Raw genomic sequence first — 18142 nt, 5'->3', positions numbered from 1 at the left:
ATTATTATTATTTTTAGAGAGAGAAAATGCTTTCTCTCTCTAAGTGAAGTGGTGGGGAGAAGTGGTGGGGAGAAGGGGAGGGAGAATCCTAAGGAGGCTCCATGCCCAGTGTGGAGACTGACATTGGGCTTGATCCCATGACCCTTAAGTCATGACCTGAGCTGAAATCAAGAGTCAGACACTTAACTGACTGAGCTACCCAGGTACCCGGGGAAATATTTTAATTAAAAAAAATGTTTACCTATAGTGAAAATCAGTGGTTTTTTGGGGGTGTAGGTTTTTACATTTCTATAAATTTTGATAAATACATGAATTAATGTAATAATTAGTATAATCAGGACATAGAGCAATTTAATTACTCAAAAATATTCTCTCTTGCTACCCTTTACAATAAAAAATACACTCTTGGCAGCTAGAGGTATAAATCCTTTATTTCTGAAGGAGAATCTGGATGATACACTGTAGTGCCAGCAAAAGCAGTTACCACTGCCAACTATCCTTCAGTGACATGAAATTTTAGAGTAGGAAGAAATACTCAAGTAACCTCTCCATGGGTGTCATCAAAGCATTTTCATGGATGCCCAGATCAGGGACAATGAATAGGAAACAAAAATATATCCGTTGGATAATGCATAGGAAAAAAAAAAAGTCTCTATCAGGGACCTTCTAAAGCCTTGAGAAAAGTCAAAGGTATCTTCAATGGTGAACCCAGTGACCTTAATGAAAAATCAGATTCAGAGTTAAAAGAAAAGATCAGTCTTTATACCAGCTGCCCTCATCTCTTAGGACTCTTTCCTTCACTTGTCCATCTCCAGTCTTTGGTCTCCTTGTTGTTCCTTAAATATGCCAGGCAGTTTTCTGTCCCAGTGCTTTTGCACTGACTACCTCCCCTTTGCAAGCAAATATTCTCCTTCAGATATCCATGTCGTTCATTTCTTTACCTTCAAATTTTTGCTCAAATTGTACCTTCTCAGTGAGACCTGCTCTAACTCCCACTCTGCAGCATTCCCATTCCTCCTTGGTCTGTTTCTTCCTCCATAATGCTTATGACCTAACATACAATAGAACTTATTTGTAAATATTTATTTCTCCCCTTCCTGAGCACCATAAGAACAGAAATTTATACCTGTTTTGTTTGCTGATTTATCTTTAGAGCCTGGAAGAGTGCTTGGTACTCAATAAATATTTGTTCAGTGAGTTACTTAAATTCACATGGACATTCATCTGTCAATATTAATTATTTTTTAAAGATTTTATTTATTTATTCATGAGACACAGATGCTCAACCGCTGAGCCACCCAGTGTCTCCCAATTGTCAATATTTAAACATTTAAGTTACCCTATGTTCTTATTTCCAAGTGAAATGAAAAATCAAGTACTTACTATACATAATGTACTTGGTTTCACACTTGAATATGCTCTCTAATTATAACTTTAGTAATTTAGATTAAAAATGGCATAGGTACTACATGTGAGACAATGAATGGCACCGCAACTGTTTATCTTCCAAGGAACTGTACTGGGTAACGCACTAAGAATTTCCATCTACTCCTTGATATACTTAACCATAAGTGAATCCAGAAAAAAAGTACATATATAAAAAAGATAGAGAAAAAATTCACATACGACACAGTAAAAAACAAACAAAAACTGTATTACTCACTGCCTACTAAGCTGGCAAGAGATGAGTCAAGGTCACTCCCAAGGGCTTTGCTTGCTGCCATTGCTGGACTAGGTGGAACCATTGAAATGGGTGCAGGCTGCCCGGCTGGTGCCATGGTTGGCATCAGTAGATCGCCTAGACCATCAAACACTGGAAATCAAATAAACCAGGTTCAGAATGATTGAAAAATAAAAAGGCCATATGCAAAATTAAAGGGAAATTATCTTCTGAAAAACTATAAAACAAGTGAATATACAATCTTACAAAGGAAGGCATGGAATCACACTTTTTATGACTCTAACACCAAGAAGAACATTTCAACATATGTCTACTCATAAAGTACAGAAATACTAGTCAACATAAACAAAGATGGGAAAAAAATCTGTGTAATGTACAAGAAAGAGCACAGATTTTGCAGTTGGCATTAGGCTCAAATTTAGTTGCATGCTTCACTAGCTGTGTGATTTTGAGAAAGTGACTATCTGAGCTTTAGTTTCCTCATCTGTAAATGTGGAGGGTACTGCTATCACATAGTTTTGTTGTGAAGATTAAATTAGATAATAGTATGTCTTTATAATAATGATTGCTCTATATAGGGACTCAGTTAAGTGGTAGCCACTTATACTCTTATTAAACACAATCACTAAAATACTTTATTGAAAATGATAGTAATTAACAGCAAAGCCTAAATAATTTACTCTCAAATCCTACAATGCTTTTTTTCCCTCTACAATGTTTATCTTTAAAACAATTCTTTCATGAGAAAAGAAGGCTGGATCTCCTAGTTTCCTATGAAGTTAGTGTTAGAATAAAACCTGATCTAATGGGCAGTACTTAGTAGTAAGTATCTGAAAAACAGCTGACCATATTTTAGAAGTAAAAGTTTTGATCCTCCCTCTCGTTATAAGCAGTAATTTTTGGTTCTAATTTTAAAGGAATGTTTAGAGGAAAAACTATTTTAACTATTAGGAATCATGCTATTATTGATGGTTCCCGGTACTATGTAACAAATTACCACTTGTTTAGTTCCTAAAATACAGAAAGACCATTCAAAATATAGACTCAGAGGATTTGCATGAATTGTTGCTAATACCTATGTCAAAATTTTTGTGGTTAATTTTCCTTTAAAAAGTATGAATATTTACCATCAGCACTACTGTACAATAATTCTAAAGTGGAAAAAGGATAGCATTCAACTAGGCACTGGCAAGAGAAGCAACTAAATTGTCAGGCAGGGGTATATTTAGGGTGTTTTCTGAAACACATTTAATTGCCAAAAACTCACCAATTGAAAATTTGTAGTAAGGACCCAGCATGGAAAGAGTAGAATGGAAGAAAATACAAACAAAATGACAGCAGGATGAAAGATTAAAGGCAGGCAGAGAATACTAGTTGTGTCCCAACTTCATAAAACCGAGGGCCATGCAAGCTTCAGAGGGTGTAAGCAATGGCAGTGGGAGTGTCCACACATTCAGATACTGCATAAAGTGTTTGTTTTCCCTTAACCATCTCTAAACCACGTGCATGTAAGCTCATGCAAACAGATGGTGTGTGTGTTGTTAGATTTCTGCTAAAAATTGAAACAGAAACACAGAAAAGGATTACAGGTTATCCTTAAATCTTCCAAAATGTACTGAAAATATATACTTAAAATACAGAATAAGAGATTCATTAAAGCTTTAAAACCAGGTCGTCACTCAATATCTGCTTAGAAGTTTCCTGATATCATACTAACCTTAGGTGGGCTATTTTACAATCAGAATATATGAAAAGAACATTTGAAAATCACTGCCTCACCTGATGGATCAAAGGAGCTGCTGCTAGAAGTTGAAGGCGTTGTTCCAAAAGCTGCCTCAAAATTGGGCTGTAGCAGGTTATTCTGAGCTGGAGTCACTGGTGATGGAGAAGGGGCCATAAAAGAACCCCCAAATCCTGAGGAAACAAACAGTCCCAGAAAAATATAAATGGAAATAACTAGAGGTAGTTAAAGGCCAGAAAACTAGACAGGAAGAGTCATAGGAGACTGAATCAATATAGATAGACGAGAAGTCAGTAAAACCTGGGAAGTTAGTTTTTAAAAAGTTTTTCATGTATCTTGGTATCTGTCATATATTTTTTAAAGATTTTCATTTATTTTTTAAATTCAAGTACAACATTCAATATTACACTAGTGTTTCAGGGGTACCGTATAGTGAATCAACAATTCTATACATTAGTCAGTGCTCATCATAAGTACTCTTTAATCCCTATCACCTATTTCACAACCCCTCCCCTCCTAACCTCCTCTCTGGGAACTGCCAGTTTTGTCATGTATTAATGAGACTAAAGTTAATTAGAAATAAGATAGCACTTAAGAATACATACCCTTGTTAAGAGAACCTGTGGCAACCAAACTTATTATTACAACAGAACTACATAAAACTTAAAAAAAATCTCAGGAGGGTTAAAACTGAGATAATCCTATTACATTAAAATTTTGTTTCTTCAAGTCACAATACCAAGTAAGCTAGAAAATGCTTAGTTGTACACATTGGCTCAGTATAATAAAAAAAAATCAGAAAAATATGCAGGAACTCTGCCACCAAGTCCTCCTTAATATCTTTCCTACATGTTCTAGTCCCACTGCTGCTAAATTTGGGATCCTTCACATTAGCTCTCAGGATTTATAAACAGCCACCCAGAGGGGCTTCCTGCCTCTACCCTGGACCCCCCCCCCCAATCTAATCTCTGCTGTGCAACTAGACTGACGTTTCTGAATGGAAAACACTGACAAAGTTACTTGTCTAAAGTCCTTCACTACCATAACTTTCAGATTCATATAATGCAGATTCCTTTGCATAGCAATCAAGCTCTTTTGTCTCTGTCCCTCTCTCCCTTCCTAACACCTCATGGAGTCAGATGCCCACTCCAGGAGGGCCTCTTGGACTGATACTGTCACCCACAGCTATGCCACCCCTGACTCCAAGTATGCTTGAGTTACATGCTCTGCCTCTGTGTCCTCCATATTGGATACATCTCTCCATCCCATTCCCATCACATGTCTTTATTTCCATCCGCAAGCTCCCACTCTGGGGATGGCTTTTTGGTGTCAGGAACTGTGTCTTCTGTTTTTCACCAATATTCAGCACAATGCCTAAGACATGGAATTACTCTTTACTGCATACACACACTTCTGAATATAAAAGGTACAGAGGAATCAAAGGCCACTGTAAGGTAACCAGACTTCAAATTATTTACCTTTTGAAGGCTGGAAGCAAGTAATTTCTCTCAAACAACAGATAGAAACAGAAACAAAGTTCACTCTGTACTGCTTTTGTACAAAACAAGCAACCAGTGAAGGCAGTGGTTTCTTAATAAGACACTGAAAGATATTCTATTATCAAAGAATTTACTTCCAAAGTCTCTTCTATATTGTTTGGGTATAAATATTCCTTCTAATCTAGTCACATCTCCTCTTTTTTACAAACTTCTTGTAAAAACAAAGAATGCTTTAAAAAATCCTTAAATTTTCATTCTATAGAACTACTTTGTAATTTGGAAAATGACTTCCACTGAAATTCTCCGGCTATTTTCTAAAGCAGGCAATAACATTCAAGTCGTATTGCTCCCAGACATTGATAATGGCACAAGTTTAGGCTTTTCTTGCATATGTATTAAAAATGCAATTTGAAAACTGTTATCTAATAGAGGATGGTCTTTAAAGCTCATAGTGGCTACCTGAACTGATTTTAGTATTTTAGTGACATAGGCATTATGTAAATTTCCTAAATGAACAAAAGACATTCTCTAGATCTTTAAGAACTAATACTTTGAAGCAAAGATAGGCTAGAAGTAATTATTTCTGTGGATGGGATTGTTTGGTTTTAGGGAGATTGAGTTATGCTGATGCTGACTTCTTGGAAACATCCCACACCTCAAGTTCGAATATGGCTGTGCTTACTTGAGGTAATTTTTCTGTGGTGTGGTTCTCTTTGTAATAGATGGATGTGCAAACAGCTGTTCTTGACTCTCGGTTTCTTAAAACTGGACCAAGAAGAGACAATTTATTCTACAATCGCAGCATTTAGTGTTGGAAAAAACCTTTTGATCATCTGTTTAAAGCCTGTCTTTCTGTGAGTGGAAGAAAGGATGCAAAGGCCATCCAAGATTCAGTAGTAGAAAAAGAAAAATGAGCATTTACACTAGGCTCATCTGCTTAGTGCTACTGAGTTTCATGAGATAAGTTCATAGAGATAAGATCACATTCATAGGTGAATAATTAAAAAAAAATTAATGACTTCTCTAAGAAAGTGAAGGGTAAAAGCCAACACTGGCATGAGGCTTACTAAATACCAGCAGGGTTACTATTTTAAGCATTTTTTTTTTTTAGGTTGAACCATATGAACCATATGGATCGCTAATAAATATTTAATCATTTTGGTCCTACAAAAACAGGTTTATATTGTTCAAACCAAAACATTTAATCCTCACAACAAATCTGTGAAGTTTCACAGAAGAAGACACTGAGGCCAGAGAAGTTAAGTAATCTGCCTAAGGTCAAATGACAGCAAATAAGAGCCAGGATTCCACACGGGAATCATCCAGAGGTTGGGCTCTTTACCACATTACTACATGGCCTCTTTTCCATAGTGGGGAGTAACTCCAGGGTTATACTCTTTCCTGCAGGATTATGAACTTGAGAGAGATCTAGAAAGATAAGACTTTTCCCCATTAAATTCAGTTCTTACGAAGTAGGTGCCCTCATAAATCTGAACTACTTAAAAAGCTATAAAGTGATATAAGATAACCAACTGATTATATCAAAGAAAAAAATCTGCTATATTCTAAATGAAGGGTTAAATGGGAAAATTATAGATATTAACAAGGGAAACTCCTTCTGTTAAGTGAAAAGTTTTAGAGCCCTGGAATAGACATAACAAGAAAACCCAAACCACTAATCTTTCTATATGGTTCTAAATTATATTAAGAAAGATATTCTATGGAGTTGAAGGTAACAATCATAGGCTTCCAGATATCCTGCAGGCATATTTGGACTGTCTTACGCTATAACTGAATCTCCATCTCTCTTCAAGTGCTCAACCATCTATAAACACACTCTTTTGTCACAGATAGTTGATCTTATGAATCTTTCTAAAGGGAACAGCCTACACCCTTAAGGAAGTTCTATTAATAGACATATCAAAACTGACAGTCACAGTTGATATATCACTTGGGTCAGGAGAGTGAAATTTTAAACCTACTGGTAGATAAACACACTCCCACATACCACCCCCACACTCAAATATGTTAAAGATGATGTCATCTCACTTATCTTGTAATATAGTCAGCTGTTAACAAATTCCATTTTCTAAGATCAATCTGAGATAGCCAATATTTCTAGGAATAATAGCCTTTTGTCTGACGTGTTTCAGACAGCTTCCCCCACCCCCTTAGAGTATGAAATAGTTGGTTCTCTGTACATCTTCCCATTCAGTGGATATTATGTTATTAACTCCACCCTGAACATTTTTACATTTTAAATCAGTTCAAAGACCTCTGTGGTTCTGCTAAAAAGTCATCTGTGTCATGTGGTTAACAGAATGCAAAACTACAAAGGGTCTCATAAGACTGGCCCATATTTTTCTCTGCCTTTGGAATTAAAGATAGGATAGATAGGATGTGGCACATTCCTACACTAGTACAAATTTATGGTGCGGTCACTCTAGAATTGTGTCTATTATGGAAGAACATGGTTTTCCTGCTTGCTGTCAACCTGAGAAGTTAGGCATAAAACATCTAATCTCCCTTAAGAATCCATTTTTACATCTGTCATCCAGAAATCTATATATTTCAGACATCTAAGTTTTCAGGTGGTGTATCTTAAGAGGAATTTAAGAGCTTTATTGTTCACTGCATGAAACAATATTTCCTTTTATTTGATACAAACTTTACTTTCATGTTTCCAGTAAGACTATCCCAGATCTGGATAATATTTGCATCCTACCAATAATCTCAATGATTTGGAGATTCTTCAAGCCTGTTCTTATTGGTCAAAACAGCTGTCTTTTCTAGAATAGTCTCAGGTTTAACCACTTTGGATACACCAACAGAACTTGAAATTTTTACTTACAGGGTAGAAGATGACTCAGGTGATATTTCATGCACAATTTAATTCTGGAATTGGTATTATTTGAAAGTTCTAGTGGTAAATTTGAATAAAGAAGAATAACCAGTTTTTATGAAAGATATGCCCAATTTAAAACGATCCATTTAGTCTTTGTTTTCTAGTTTTAAATTATATACAATTTTTTGGCAAAGCTTTCCTCCCCAATTTTGAGATGATTCTTAATTTTTGGTTTAAAATCTCTAAAAATCATTTTATTTTATTTTTTTTAATTTTTATTTATTTATGATAGTCACAGAGAGGGAGAGAGAGAGGCAGAGACATAGGCAGAGGGAGAAGCAGGCTCCACGCACCGGGAGCCCGATGTGGGATTCGATCCCGGGTCTCCAGGATAGCGCCCTGGGCCAAAGGCAGGCGCCAAACCGCTGCGCCACCCAAGGACCCCTCTAAAAATCATTTTAAACATTTAATTATACTACATATTTATTGCATTTCCCTTGTTACATATATGTAAATTTATTCCCTCAAAAAAAAAGTTGGAGGAGCAAGAGCCCTTGTTCAGCAACCAATGCTACTTTTAGAGAGTACACTTTCCATTACAATATATGTGTATTATTTTTCTTTTATTCTCACAAAATAGTTTTATTGCTGAAAGTGAATAATAGAAGATTCTAAATACTCACAAAATACAACTTTTTCTCTTTTTTGGTTCAAATTCTTACTTTTGATCTGATATTTGTGGACTTATTATCTATGATTGGGCTCATTTATCCTAAAACAACAACAAAAAAACGTTCCTTTTTATTTCAACAGCTTGTGGACTTAACTGTTCTCTCTCCATAGACACACATACAAGTATAACTAACACATGTTAAGCTTCACTGTAAATTACCATAACACAGTGCCCCAAATATTTGTTCTACCATTGATATTCATTCAACACAAATGTCTGGGCAATTTGAAAACTCTGAAATAGCCACTGTCAGCTAGATTAAATATACAAATGTGACTGGGGTTTTATACTGTGTACATTTAGCAGGGTTTTTTTCTTTTTTTTGGCTAGGAAAGTTGCTTCTAGTTCATAGTATAAAATTACATTAATATTCTATGATATTCTTTAATGAGAACATGGATTCTTGCTGTTTTGTTACCTGAACAAGTATGAGAAACATTTTTCTATAAGCAAAACAGAAAAACTATAAAAAACAAGCCCAAACAATTAAGACCTAGAAAAATTAGAATTTAAAATCTCTTATATCAGGATATAAGGTAAAAGAATAGTAGGCCTCATGCGAGGTAAATCAGACTCAAATATGTACAAATTAAATTACAAGAATTGTTTGTAAAGCAAGCCAGACATTAAAACTCATTCCCACCTACTTACATTAAAATTAATCTGTTCAGATTAAAAAAAAAACAGAGAAAGAAGAAAAGATGCACAAAATACTTTCCCATCACTAAATAAGTCACAAGATGATGCAGTGGAAAAAATGGGACGTGTACAGTCAATAAAACCTATGTAAGTGACATGGTCACTTTCATCACTGATTTTTCCTTTTCTATCCGATTTTACTAAGATTTCAGGATGGACATTTTAAGATTGCTTTTGGTGAAGTGTTCTAACATGCACTTTTCATGTACTTTCCTTCTGAGACATCCTCATACACAGAGCTGTGCAGCTGAAACGGAGGTCCTTGATGCTGCATTTGGCAGTAGCTGATGAAACTTCCTGTTTGTTTCAGGTGTGTTTTAGATCCTATCTCACTCCCAGAATCAAATCTCTTGGCCTTGCCGCTGACTTCTGACTTTGAATTGGAAGAGAACATTGTTTTTTCCCACAGGCTTTGACCAGACTCTCTGTACCTACTTCCAGTGTTCCTGGCTCTAGGAAACAAAAGATCTCAGGTTTCAGCCCTGGAAGCACAAGGGGGTTAAATGGATTGAGGACAATGTGGCTTTGCAGTCTGGAGGCGCTTAACATGACGGACCAGGCTCCTGCCAGGCTCCTATCTGATAGTCTTACAACTCCTCATTAGGGTCTGTGGCAAGAAAGGAGGTAACCCCAAGAACGAAAAGACTTCTTAGAACTCTCCAAAAATGCTCCAAAAAGCTAGAGCATTTGATTTCATATGCCATCTCAACCTCAATTACAACTGCAAAGCCAAAGGCTTATAATCAGTACACTCATTTTGAAATTGACAAGGTCATCTTCCCCAAATAACCATTTAAAACTATGCTATTTCTGTGGCCTGTTAAAAACCCATTACTGAACCTTGAAAACCTGAATTAAGGTTATTGGTTTTATAAGAGCTTGAAGGTTTTATGACCAATTTGAAGACTCTAGGAAGAATACCCAGGGCAGAAGAAAAGCCAAGTAAGCTAGTATTTTTTCCCCAAATAACCAACTATGTTTTGCGTTAAGTGCACTGCCTTTTATCATATCTGCAGCTTCCAAAGTCCACAGTGACATCACAGTGGAACTCTGGTTCTTCACTATTCAGAAAAATACCAGCTGGCAGTCACTGGTATGAAGGGGATTCAGCAACCAGGAGTGTCATATTTAATCAGGGTAGTCTGAGTCTGAAGAGGAGAGGACAGACACAAATGCACTGCTATCACTCCCAAGAAAGATGGCTAACTAGCTAGTCTGAATGACTGATGGAAAGGAAGGGTAGCAGCTGGGCTGTGCTTACCCTTTCTGGCCTCTTGAGAAAAGATTGGACCTCATACCAAACTTCCTGTAATACTGAAAGGTGACCAGGGTCATTTCATGAGGTCATTACTCATTACTAATCCAAGAATGAATGTGCTGTGCCTGCTGTACCTGGCCAGGACTGTTCATTACATGAAAGAGTGAAACCTAGTCACTCTTTCAAGGGTAACATGATCAGCAGGAAAGTTAACTTGAGAGACTCTGAACATGGCAACTTCCTTGTGCTGATGTGACCCACACTCTCATCAATCCCCTGCCAACATTATGACCAAAATGCATCCCTCGTGGTGCCTGGGGAGGGGCACTGGAAGCTGCATCTGAGTATCTGAGGCTTCTGTGGTGCTACTGCTGCACTTCCTGTTATATACCCTTCTAAATCAAGTCAGAGTGAGGTAAAGTGCCAGTGTCTTATGAGTTTGATAACTTGAGCCTGAAACTTACTATTGTGGTCTTGCATATGGCAAATGCTTTGCTTGTAAAAATAGTAATTTCTAGATCTGGCTATCATTAAGCACACTTTGCCCTGCCTCCAATGAAGACTGATGGTTGACTTTTACTATCTATGAGCATTTGAAATGTCCTCTTTTATCTATATCATTCTGGTAATAAGTAATAATCCTAGGCATCTTGTACAAGTCTACTTCACACTTCAACTCTCTGTTAACTGCGATCTTTGAAGAGGTTTTCAGATAAAAAAAAAAAAATCAACTAGTTAAAAAAGTGGCATAGATAGTGGCAGCTTCAACCCTGGTGGAAATCTATGACAGTTTCTTTTAGAGTGATTCATGTTACAGAATCAATTGTCAAGCATAATGGTATCTTTCCACAAAAATTCCTTTAAAAAATGGGCAGAGTCAATACAAGATAAAATTTGCTACATAAGCATAATACTTCTTTAGTAAACAAAAAGAAATGTACTGAAAGTAAGGCATTAAGGAGCATCCAAGGAACCACAGGGGTGACTTGTATATAATTGTGATTTTAAATACTCATTTCATAAAATCCTGAGAAATAACTTTTTATTACACAGTGTTTTGTTTTTCAATTTTATGTCTCAAAAGGGAAAGAAAACATGCACCTTGAAATTTACATATCTGTTACTCATAAAGATATATGCAAACTTAACTTTCACAAAATACCATTTTATTTTAATTTAATTAATTACCAGCTAGTAGGTCTGCCGATGCTGATGAACTAGAAGCAGCCTGAGGTGCAGGTTGGGGTTCAGAAGCACTACTTCCAAATGCATCTACCCATTATCCATTGTGCAGCAAAAAAAGTAAAAGAGTGTAAACAGTAAGTACAGTAAGAAAATTAAGTGTTTTGCCAAGAAATGCATAGACGTGACACTTTCTGTGATGAGTGTGTTGCCTGTGGATATGTCAAATGACTGAGTAAACTGAATTATGCTCTAACCAGTTTATTCTCTCAAAAAAGATTCCTAGAATATTTCAGATTAACACCTCTTTGTAAAAGTAAGGCAATTTTTGTTTTTAAAAATAAAAGTTTTAGATGAGATCCTCTCATCTCTTAAAATAGGACTGAGGTTTAAAAAATTTTTCCCAAAGACAATACAACAGAATTTCCCCAATTAGAACTCTATTAAACTTAGAAAAAAAATTAACAAACCTAATTCAAGCAGCAGCAGCCCTACTTGTACCCATTTATTAAAGTTCAGTGTTTATTTGCCACAAGATTTGAGCTCCTAAATGTCCGAGACTGTTGACACAATTGTACTCCTCATGACCCATCATGGCATATACCATGATGCTGCAATGTACGGTACTCAATGCGGTTTTAATTTGCTAAGAATGGTATTTTAGCCTGTGGCATAACATTTATGGACATTCATGAAGAAATCACTTCAAACCAGTACTTTTCCCTATAAATTTACTGCTAATAAAAGACTTTAAATGCATCACCCAAATTAGTGCAAGAGTTAATTCAGTACATCTCCCTGCCTTCAGATAATATACAAAGTAAGGGGAAAATACATTTAAATCAGTGCAACATCTAATTCTCTGGAAGGATTTTAAAATATTACGCTCAACATAAATGAACCCCACAGAATAATGTATGGCTCTACATCTTAAGTTTTCAGTTTGGACTGCTTATTTGTTTTCAACTCTAAGTTATCTAATGTTTAGAATACTTTTAAGAACTTAGAAATGTTGATTTAGCCAACAGATCAGGATCACCAAGGAAGAACAGTAGAAGGAAATTCCAACCAGCTGACTCTACATTAGGATGAACAGAAAGTTAAAAACATAAAGACTTCAAATGAAAAATGATTTGATTCTATTAGGCCATGCATTGAAAATTATGACAAACTGATGAGAATGAAGATAATGATGGAAAAGATCTTAAAAACTTAAATTTATAGTTAAGAGATGGAAGTAACTTTGGAGTCTAAAGAAAAAATGATAGAATATAATGAAACAGAAGATGTAAAAACTCTTCTGAATAGGGGAGGGAAGACTCTTTAGATGTTGAAGGAGGAGAGATACGCACCCCCAAAAAGGTCTATCACACCTGAAGAATCCACCTTTGCTGGAGAGGCAGTGGTTGCAGGAGATGGTGCTGCAAATGCATCCACTGCAGTGAAGCACACAACAGGAAAAATTGCATGTCACCCAAGTAAAATAAAACCATGAGCCTTGACAGATGGCTTCTTGGGATTTCATGTTTAACGGCAGGCAGTAAGATTGCAGACAATCTTACCAGTTAAGAGAAAGCAAATAGATTTAAAAATATAGACTTTCCAGAAGAAAATAAAATTTGACTTCTTGAACTCAGAGGTTTTAGCATGGGGGGTGGGGGGGAGTTGTCTCTTCACCAGCAGTAGATTTGAAATTATTAACCTCTTTAGTTGGTGATGGGCCAAAATGAGATTTTTTTTTTTCAAGTGAAATTTGAGTTTAAAATGACACAAGGCAAATCTGCATGTTTCCGTATCCACCTCTCCACACATAACCCCCATCACACATGTCAGAAGGCTTGGCCTTGGCAGAAGCACTCACCGGATAAGAGGTCAGCAGTGAGAGAACTCTCAGGCACAGGAGAGGCCCCTTGTGGTGGAGAGGAGAAAGCATCTTCCAAAAGTGAAACAAACCAAAACCAAGCAGAGGTAAGTAGAAAGCTGAAATCAAAGTTAAATATCTAACAAATGCATTATCACAGGTGAGCACAAAGAGTTCAATCATGAAAACATCTGGGGAAACTAATGTAAAAAAAGGGTTGATTTAGTTTTACCTGTACCAAACAGGTCTATGCTAGGAGCAGCATCTGGTTTAGGCGCCGCAGCGACTTCAGGAGGAGACTCAAACAAATCTAAGACCAAGAACACACATGCCTTTACTCAACTTGACAAACCAGCCTGACATAGCATCGCTTTCCAGTTCTGAATTAGCACTGGGGAGAATTCTGAAGTAAGGAGTAGCAAATGGTTTCTAGAGAAGCACGTTGTTACACAGTTGTCATGCAGTAACAGTTGTGTATGCAGGGCATCTCAAGTACCAGAATTTAATCCACCAGATGGACAGAGTTCAACAACAACAAAAAATTACCACCAAAGATATCTAGAGCAGGAGGAGCGGCGGTGGTGGTGGCAGAGGTGGTGGCGGTGGCGGTGGTGGCAGCGGCGGCGGCGGTAGTGGCAGCAGTGGCAGCTGCAACAGCGGGAGCAGGAGAAGGAGCAGTGGCGGGAACCGGAGGGGCTGTGCTAGCTGTAGGGGTAACTACAGGAACACTGGTCTCAGGTGGCTTCATTGCAAAGAGGTCCAACTCGGGTGCAGCCTCTGCACTACCTTCAGATGGGGCAAAGGGGTCTTGTGGAAAGGAAAGTGGAGACACACATACAGCATCAGTAAGGAAAGAGACAAGAGAGACGTGTCATATCTATGGGTAAGAGACACCTGACACAGATATTCACACACTAGCTAGGCATTAAGCTGCTTGGGTTGAACTACTGTTTTATTAGCAAGGGTCAGTGATTAGGATGTTTTTCTAAAGGAAAAAAAAAGAAAATTTAGTAGGTAACACAAGTTAAGAAACTGAAATGCTATGAAGTACTATAAAGATTAGCCTATGATCTGGGATTAGAGACTGTTATTCTTCAAATCCTCAATCTGGGAAATTTGGTAGCTTTGAAAATTAATTAAAATATGCCTATTTATTAGAACTCAGTGCTACAAAAGAGTACGATACAACAGCAGAGGACAAAAAACATTAAGAGAGCATACTTGCACTGACAAAAATTGTCAATCTTGAGAAATTGTCAATTTTGATAAGTATGCACTTCATTGTCTTAATGTTTTAAGTGCCGGCACTATTTATTCAGTTATGATGAATGATACTTTATACTCAAGAAGAAATTAAAGTTAGAAAAACATATGGCCACATCTCACTATAGGAGTTTCACATCAGGACAGAAAAACAACAGACTTGCTCATGACTGTCAACCCACCATTTCCTGAACATGCATCAAGTGCTGCGGCTACGGGGGCTGGGGTAGCTGGCACGGCGGCCCCTTCGGATGCTGCAGGGGCCTCCCCGGGAGAAGCTGCAAAGGCATCTTGGGTGCAGTTTTTAAAATAACAGAAATTAAAGGAATAAAAAGAGAAGAAAATATAGTAAAAGAACCAAGTTAAATTGCGAAAAAGGCTCCCTTATACAACATGAATTTTTTCAAATGCATTCTTATGGCCCATGCACTGTTGGCAGTCACAAAATCATAATACTTTGCGCTCCTTCGTGTTAGTTACATGCAAGGGGTACAGTGTTTATACTGCTGAAGCCTATTAGGATCCATCGGGTAACAAAAGTCTTATTGTATAAGGGCTCTGAGAAGCATGTTTTATGTAACATTAAAAATTAATGGATGTGAAAATTAAAACACAAAAATAACCTTATTATGTGATTTAAGACATTAATCTTTCATGTACAGCTAATACTCATTCACTATGTTACTATGATGTCTCTGACTGTGGTTTCTACCAAATATAGATGTCTTGTTTAATGTCAATAAAATTAAACATGATGGTAATATAAACAAGTAATTAGAGTTAAAAAATTTTTTATGATCTAGTACAGGCAAAATTACACTGTTAACATGAAAGGTTTACTAAGTATTCATAAAAGTTAAGTCTTTGTTATCCTTGAAAAACATTTTCATATACACCAAGGATTTAAGGAAATAGATAACAAAATTAGGGAGTGACACTGTAATGCCTTCATTTCAACTTAAATTTATCACTGTTTTCAAATATTGCATTGCTCTCATTATTTGGAAAATGATCTATTTTCAACAGACTAAAAACATAGTTCCGTGCTTTAAGACTATAAGCATATTACTATTTTTAAGCAGAAAATCCATTAACATATAGGCAGCCCCAGTTTATAAATGCCTAATATATAAATGGCTGATGTGTACAAACAACACCCAATATGTTTTTGCCAGTAAACCACGTTAATTTGGTAAAAACTCCTGGAGTTTTCAAAGAGATTCTATAGTTCAAAAGTACAAAAGAATGAAGTTATCATTAGTATTATTTGCTCAGAAGAAACTCCTGGAAATACCCACCTTATTTGCCACTTACCTGCTAGACTTCTCATTCTAAAATACTGCCTTCCACAATATCTACAAGTGCCCCCTACAACACTGTTCCTCGGGTCGTTAAAAATAATTTTTCAAGTATGCTTGTAAAATTCTACACAGTATATCCCCTTTACTGGAGATTTATGTAATATACATTAGGCTGTAGATGGCTCTACAGTCAAGGCACTTGTTTCTGAATTTAACCCAGGATGTTCCAAACTGATCTGAGTATGAAACAGACTTTCCTGCTTTCTTGTCCTGAGGCCCAGCACTAAGTGGAACAACAAACACTAATTGGACACTTGGGTTAAAAGGTCCTTTACAAAAACACAAATATCTTTAGAAGACACGAGACAGTTAGTTGTTCTTATCTTACAGATTTATTTGATCTGCTTGCCTCTCTCAGCTCTCAGCTACACAAGGGAGTAGGATTCCTGAAAAGTAGAGATCTGTCCGGGGAGAGGCCACATAAAACTGGAGTATGGATAGGCCAGGCTTGCTTCCCCAGATGCAATGCGAAAGACTGTAATAGAGGGCTTAGAGCAATCTGAAAACCCTAAGAGCTGTGGCAGTACACAAGAGACCATAAGAGGAAGCTGGTAGGGCTTGAAAGTATTTTGCCACAAGTCAGGTCTGTTTTCTTTCTTTTGATTCCCGTAAAACCTAGAACTGAGGCTAATAATACTAGAACTAGTAAAAACAGGAAGAGCGGTCATTAGTATTTATGTGCCAGTCACTGGGTAAATATTTTATGTACATTATTAAATTTAATTCCTGTAAGTATCTCACAATATAGGTTCTATTATCTCCACCTTGTGGAAAAGAGAACAAAGTCTAAGTGACTTGACCAAGGTCACAAAACAGGCAAATGGTGGAGTCAGGATTTGGTGGCAAACCGATGGAGGTTTGTGTGTTTAACTACCATGCCACATTGTCATGAACCATGGCACGCTATACTATTTCGTCTTTGTAGGATGGAATAAACACCAGTTACATCAGTGTTGGGGGGGTCAAATAAATATCCATGGGCTAGCCTCTTCGATTATTATCCATGTGTAAGTGAGTGAAACCCAAATTTGTAACCATGTCCTCAGAAGAGGTTTTTTTTCCTTCCCTGTCAGCAAGACATCTCCTTTTAATGCTTCTCCTGTTACTTAACTAAACATTATAAACTTATCTAGTCCCATCAGAACTTCTCTTAAAGACAGGAGCCTAGCTGCTCCAGGTCTTATCCGCTAAGTCTTAGGCCAGGAGGGAGAGATTTGCATAAGTAGGACTGCAGAATACCCCAGCCCCAGTCACTGCCTGACTAGCCAGGAAGAAGGCCTGGAATGAGAACTGTCTAGAAGAGCTCAGTTGCCCCAGAACTGTGAGAGGGAATACATTTTTTTTTAATTAATAAAAACAGAACTTGTTTAACAGAACTTGTTTAGCTTTCTTTCATTATCAATGGCAGCATTATCCTTCCAGTTTTGAAGACTTAAGCTCTTTCCAATCAAGTTCTCTTTCCCTTGTTTCCCATTTGCAATTCATTTTTACATTCTGCCTATTTTCGACCAGTGCTATTTCCTGGAAATGCACATTCTTGCTGTACTACAATTATAAACCCAGTCCAGACCTTCCCCAGCAAAATAGTCTCCCTGACATTGCTACAAACCAGTCTTTTTTTTCCCCTCTAGCAATCTAGGAAGAATTTTCTCTTAAAGTTTTTAAACATGTGACTACCTTTCCAAAAATTTCAAATAGCTGTGATTTTCCCCAGCCTGAATGCTCTCCATTTTCCCCAGGCACAAACCATCTTTAAATTATGTATTTGGCACAAAGGTTTCAATCATTGTCAATAGCCTGAAAGTCAACCTTCTAGTCTTCCTCAAAGTTCCCAGATTATAAGACTCTTACATGAAATCTACTTTTAAGTGCTTATTTTTAAGTACTGGTTACAAGGAAGATTAACTTAGTTTGTCAACCACCTTGTGCAAATGAAAGGCTTGTGAGTTAACGTTCTCTGGTTTTTCGAGCCACGTGGTTCCATGCTCACCAACTATGTCCTCATGAAAGCTTGCTCAC

The 18142-nt window shown here is 37.0% G+C and overlaps 1 protein-coding gene across 14 annotated transcripts in view; it reads right to left on the bottom strand.

Annotated features, from left to right (window-relative positions):
* The window catches only part of SNAP91 (synaptosome associated protein 91), a 140368-nt gene that overhangs the window by 23696 nt on the left and 98530 nt on the right, over positions 1 to 18142 (bottom strand). For 8 of the 14 annotated variants that reach the window (XM_041724044.1, XM_041724055.1, XM_041724088.1 and 5 more), the window contains 8 exons: positions 14945 to 15052; positions 14046 to 14306; positions 13732 to 13809; positions 13500 to 13571; positions 12991 to 13074; positions 11645 to 11728; positions 3461 to 3595; positions 1664 to 1813 (listed from right to left, as the gene is read on the bottom strand). In XM_041724044.1, coding sequence (XP_041579978.1) covers positions 1664 to 1813; positions 3461 to 3595; positions 11645 to 11728; positions 12991 to 13074; positions 13500 to 13571; positions 13732 to 13809; positions 14046 to 14306; positions 14945 to 15052 — 972 coding nt within the window. The remainder of the gene's footprint in view (positions 1 to 1663; positions 1814 to 3460; positions 3596 to 11644; positions 11729 to 12990; positions 13075 to 13499; positions 13572 to 13731; positions 13810 to 14045; positions 14307 to 14944; positions 15053 to 18142) is intronic. The other 6 variants (XM_041724083.1, XM_041724097.1, XM_041724129.1 and 3 more) reach the window with 4 other exon arrangements.

Source organism: Vulpes lagopus, chromosome 1 (assembly GCF_018345385.1).
Source record: "Vulpes lagopus strain Blue_001 chromosome 1, ASM1834538v1, whole genome shotgun sequence".
Classification (NCBI taxonomy): domain Eukaryota; kingdom Metazoa; phylum Chordata; class Mammalia; order Carnivora; family Canidae; genus Vulpes; species Vulpes lagopus.
The sequence above is the reverse complement of the archived record's forward strand: the minus strand, read 5'-3'. Positions and strand labels throughout refer to the sequence as shown.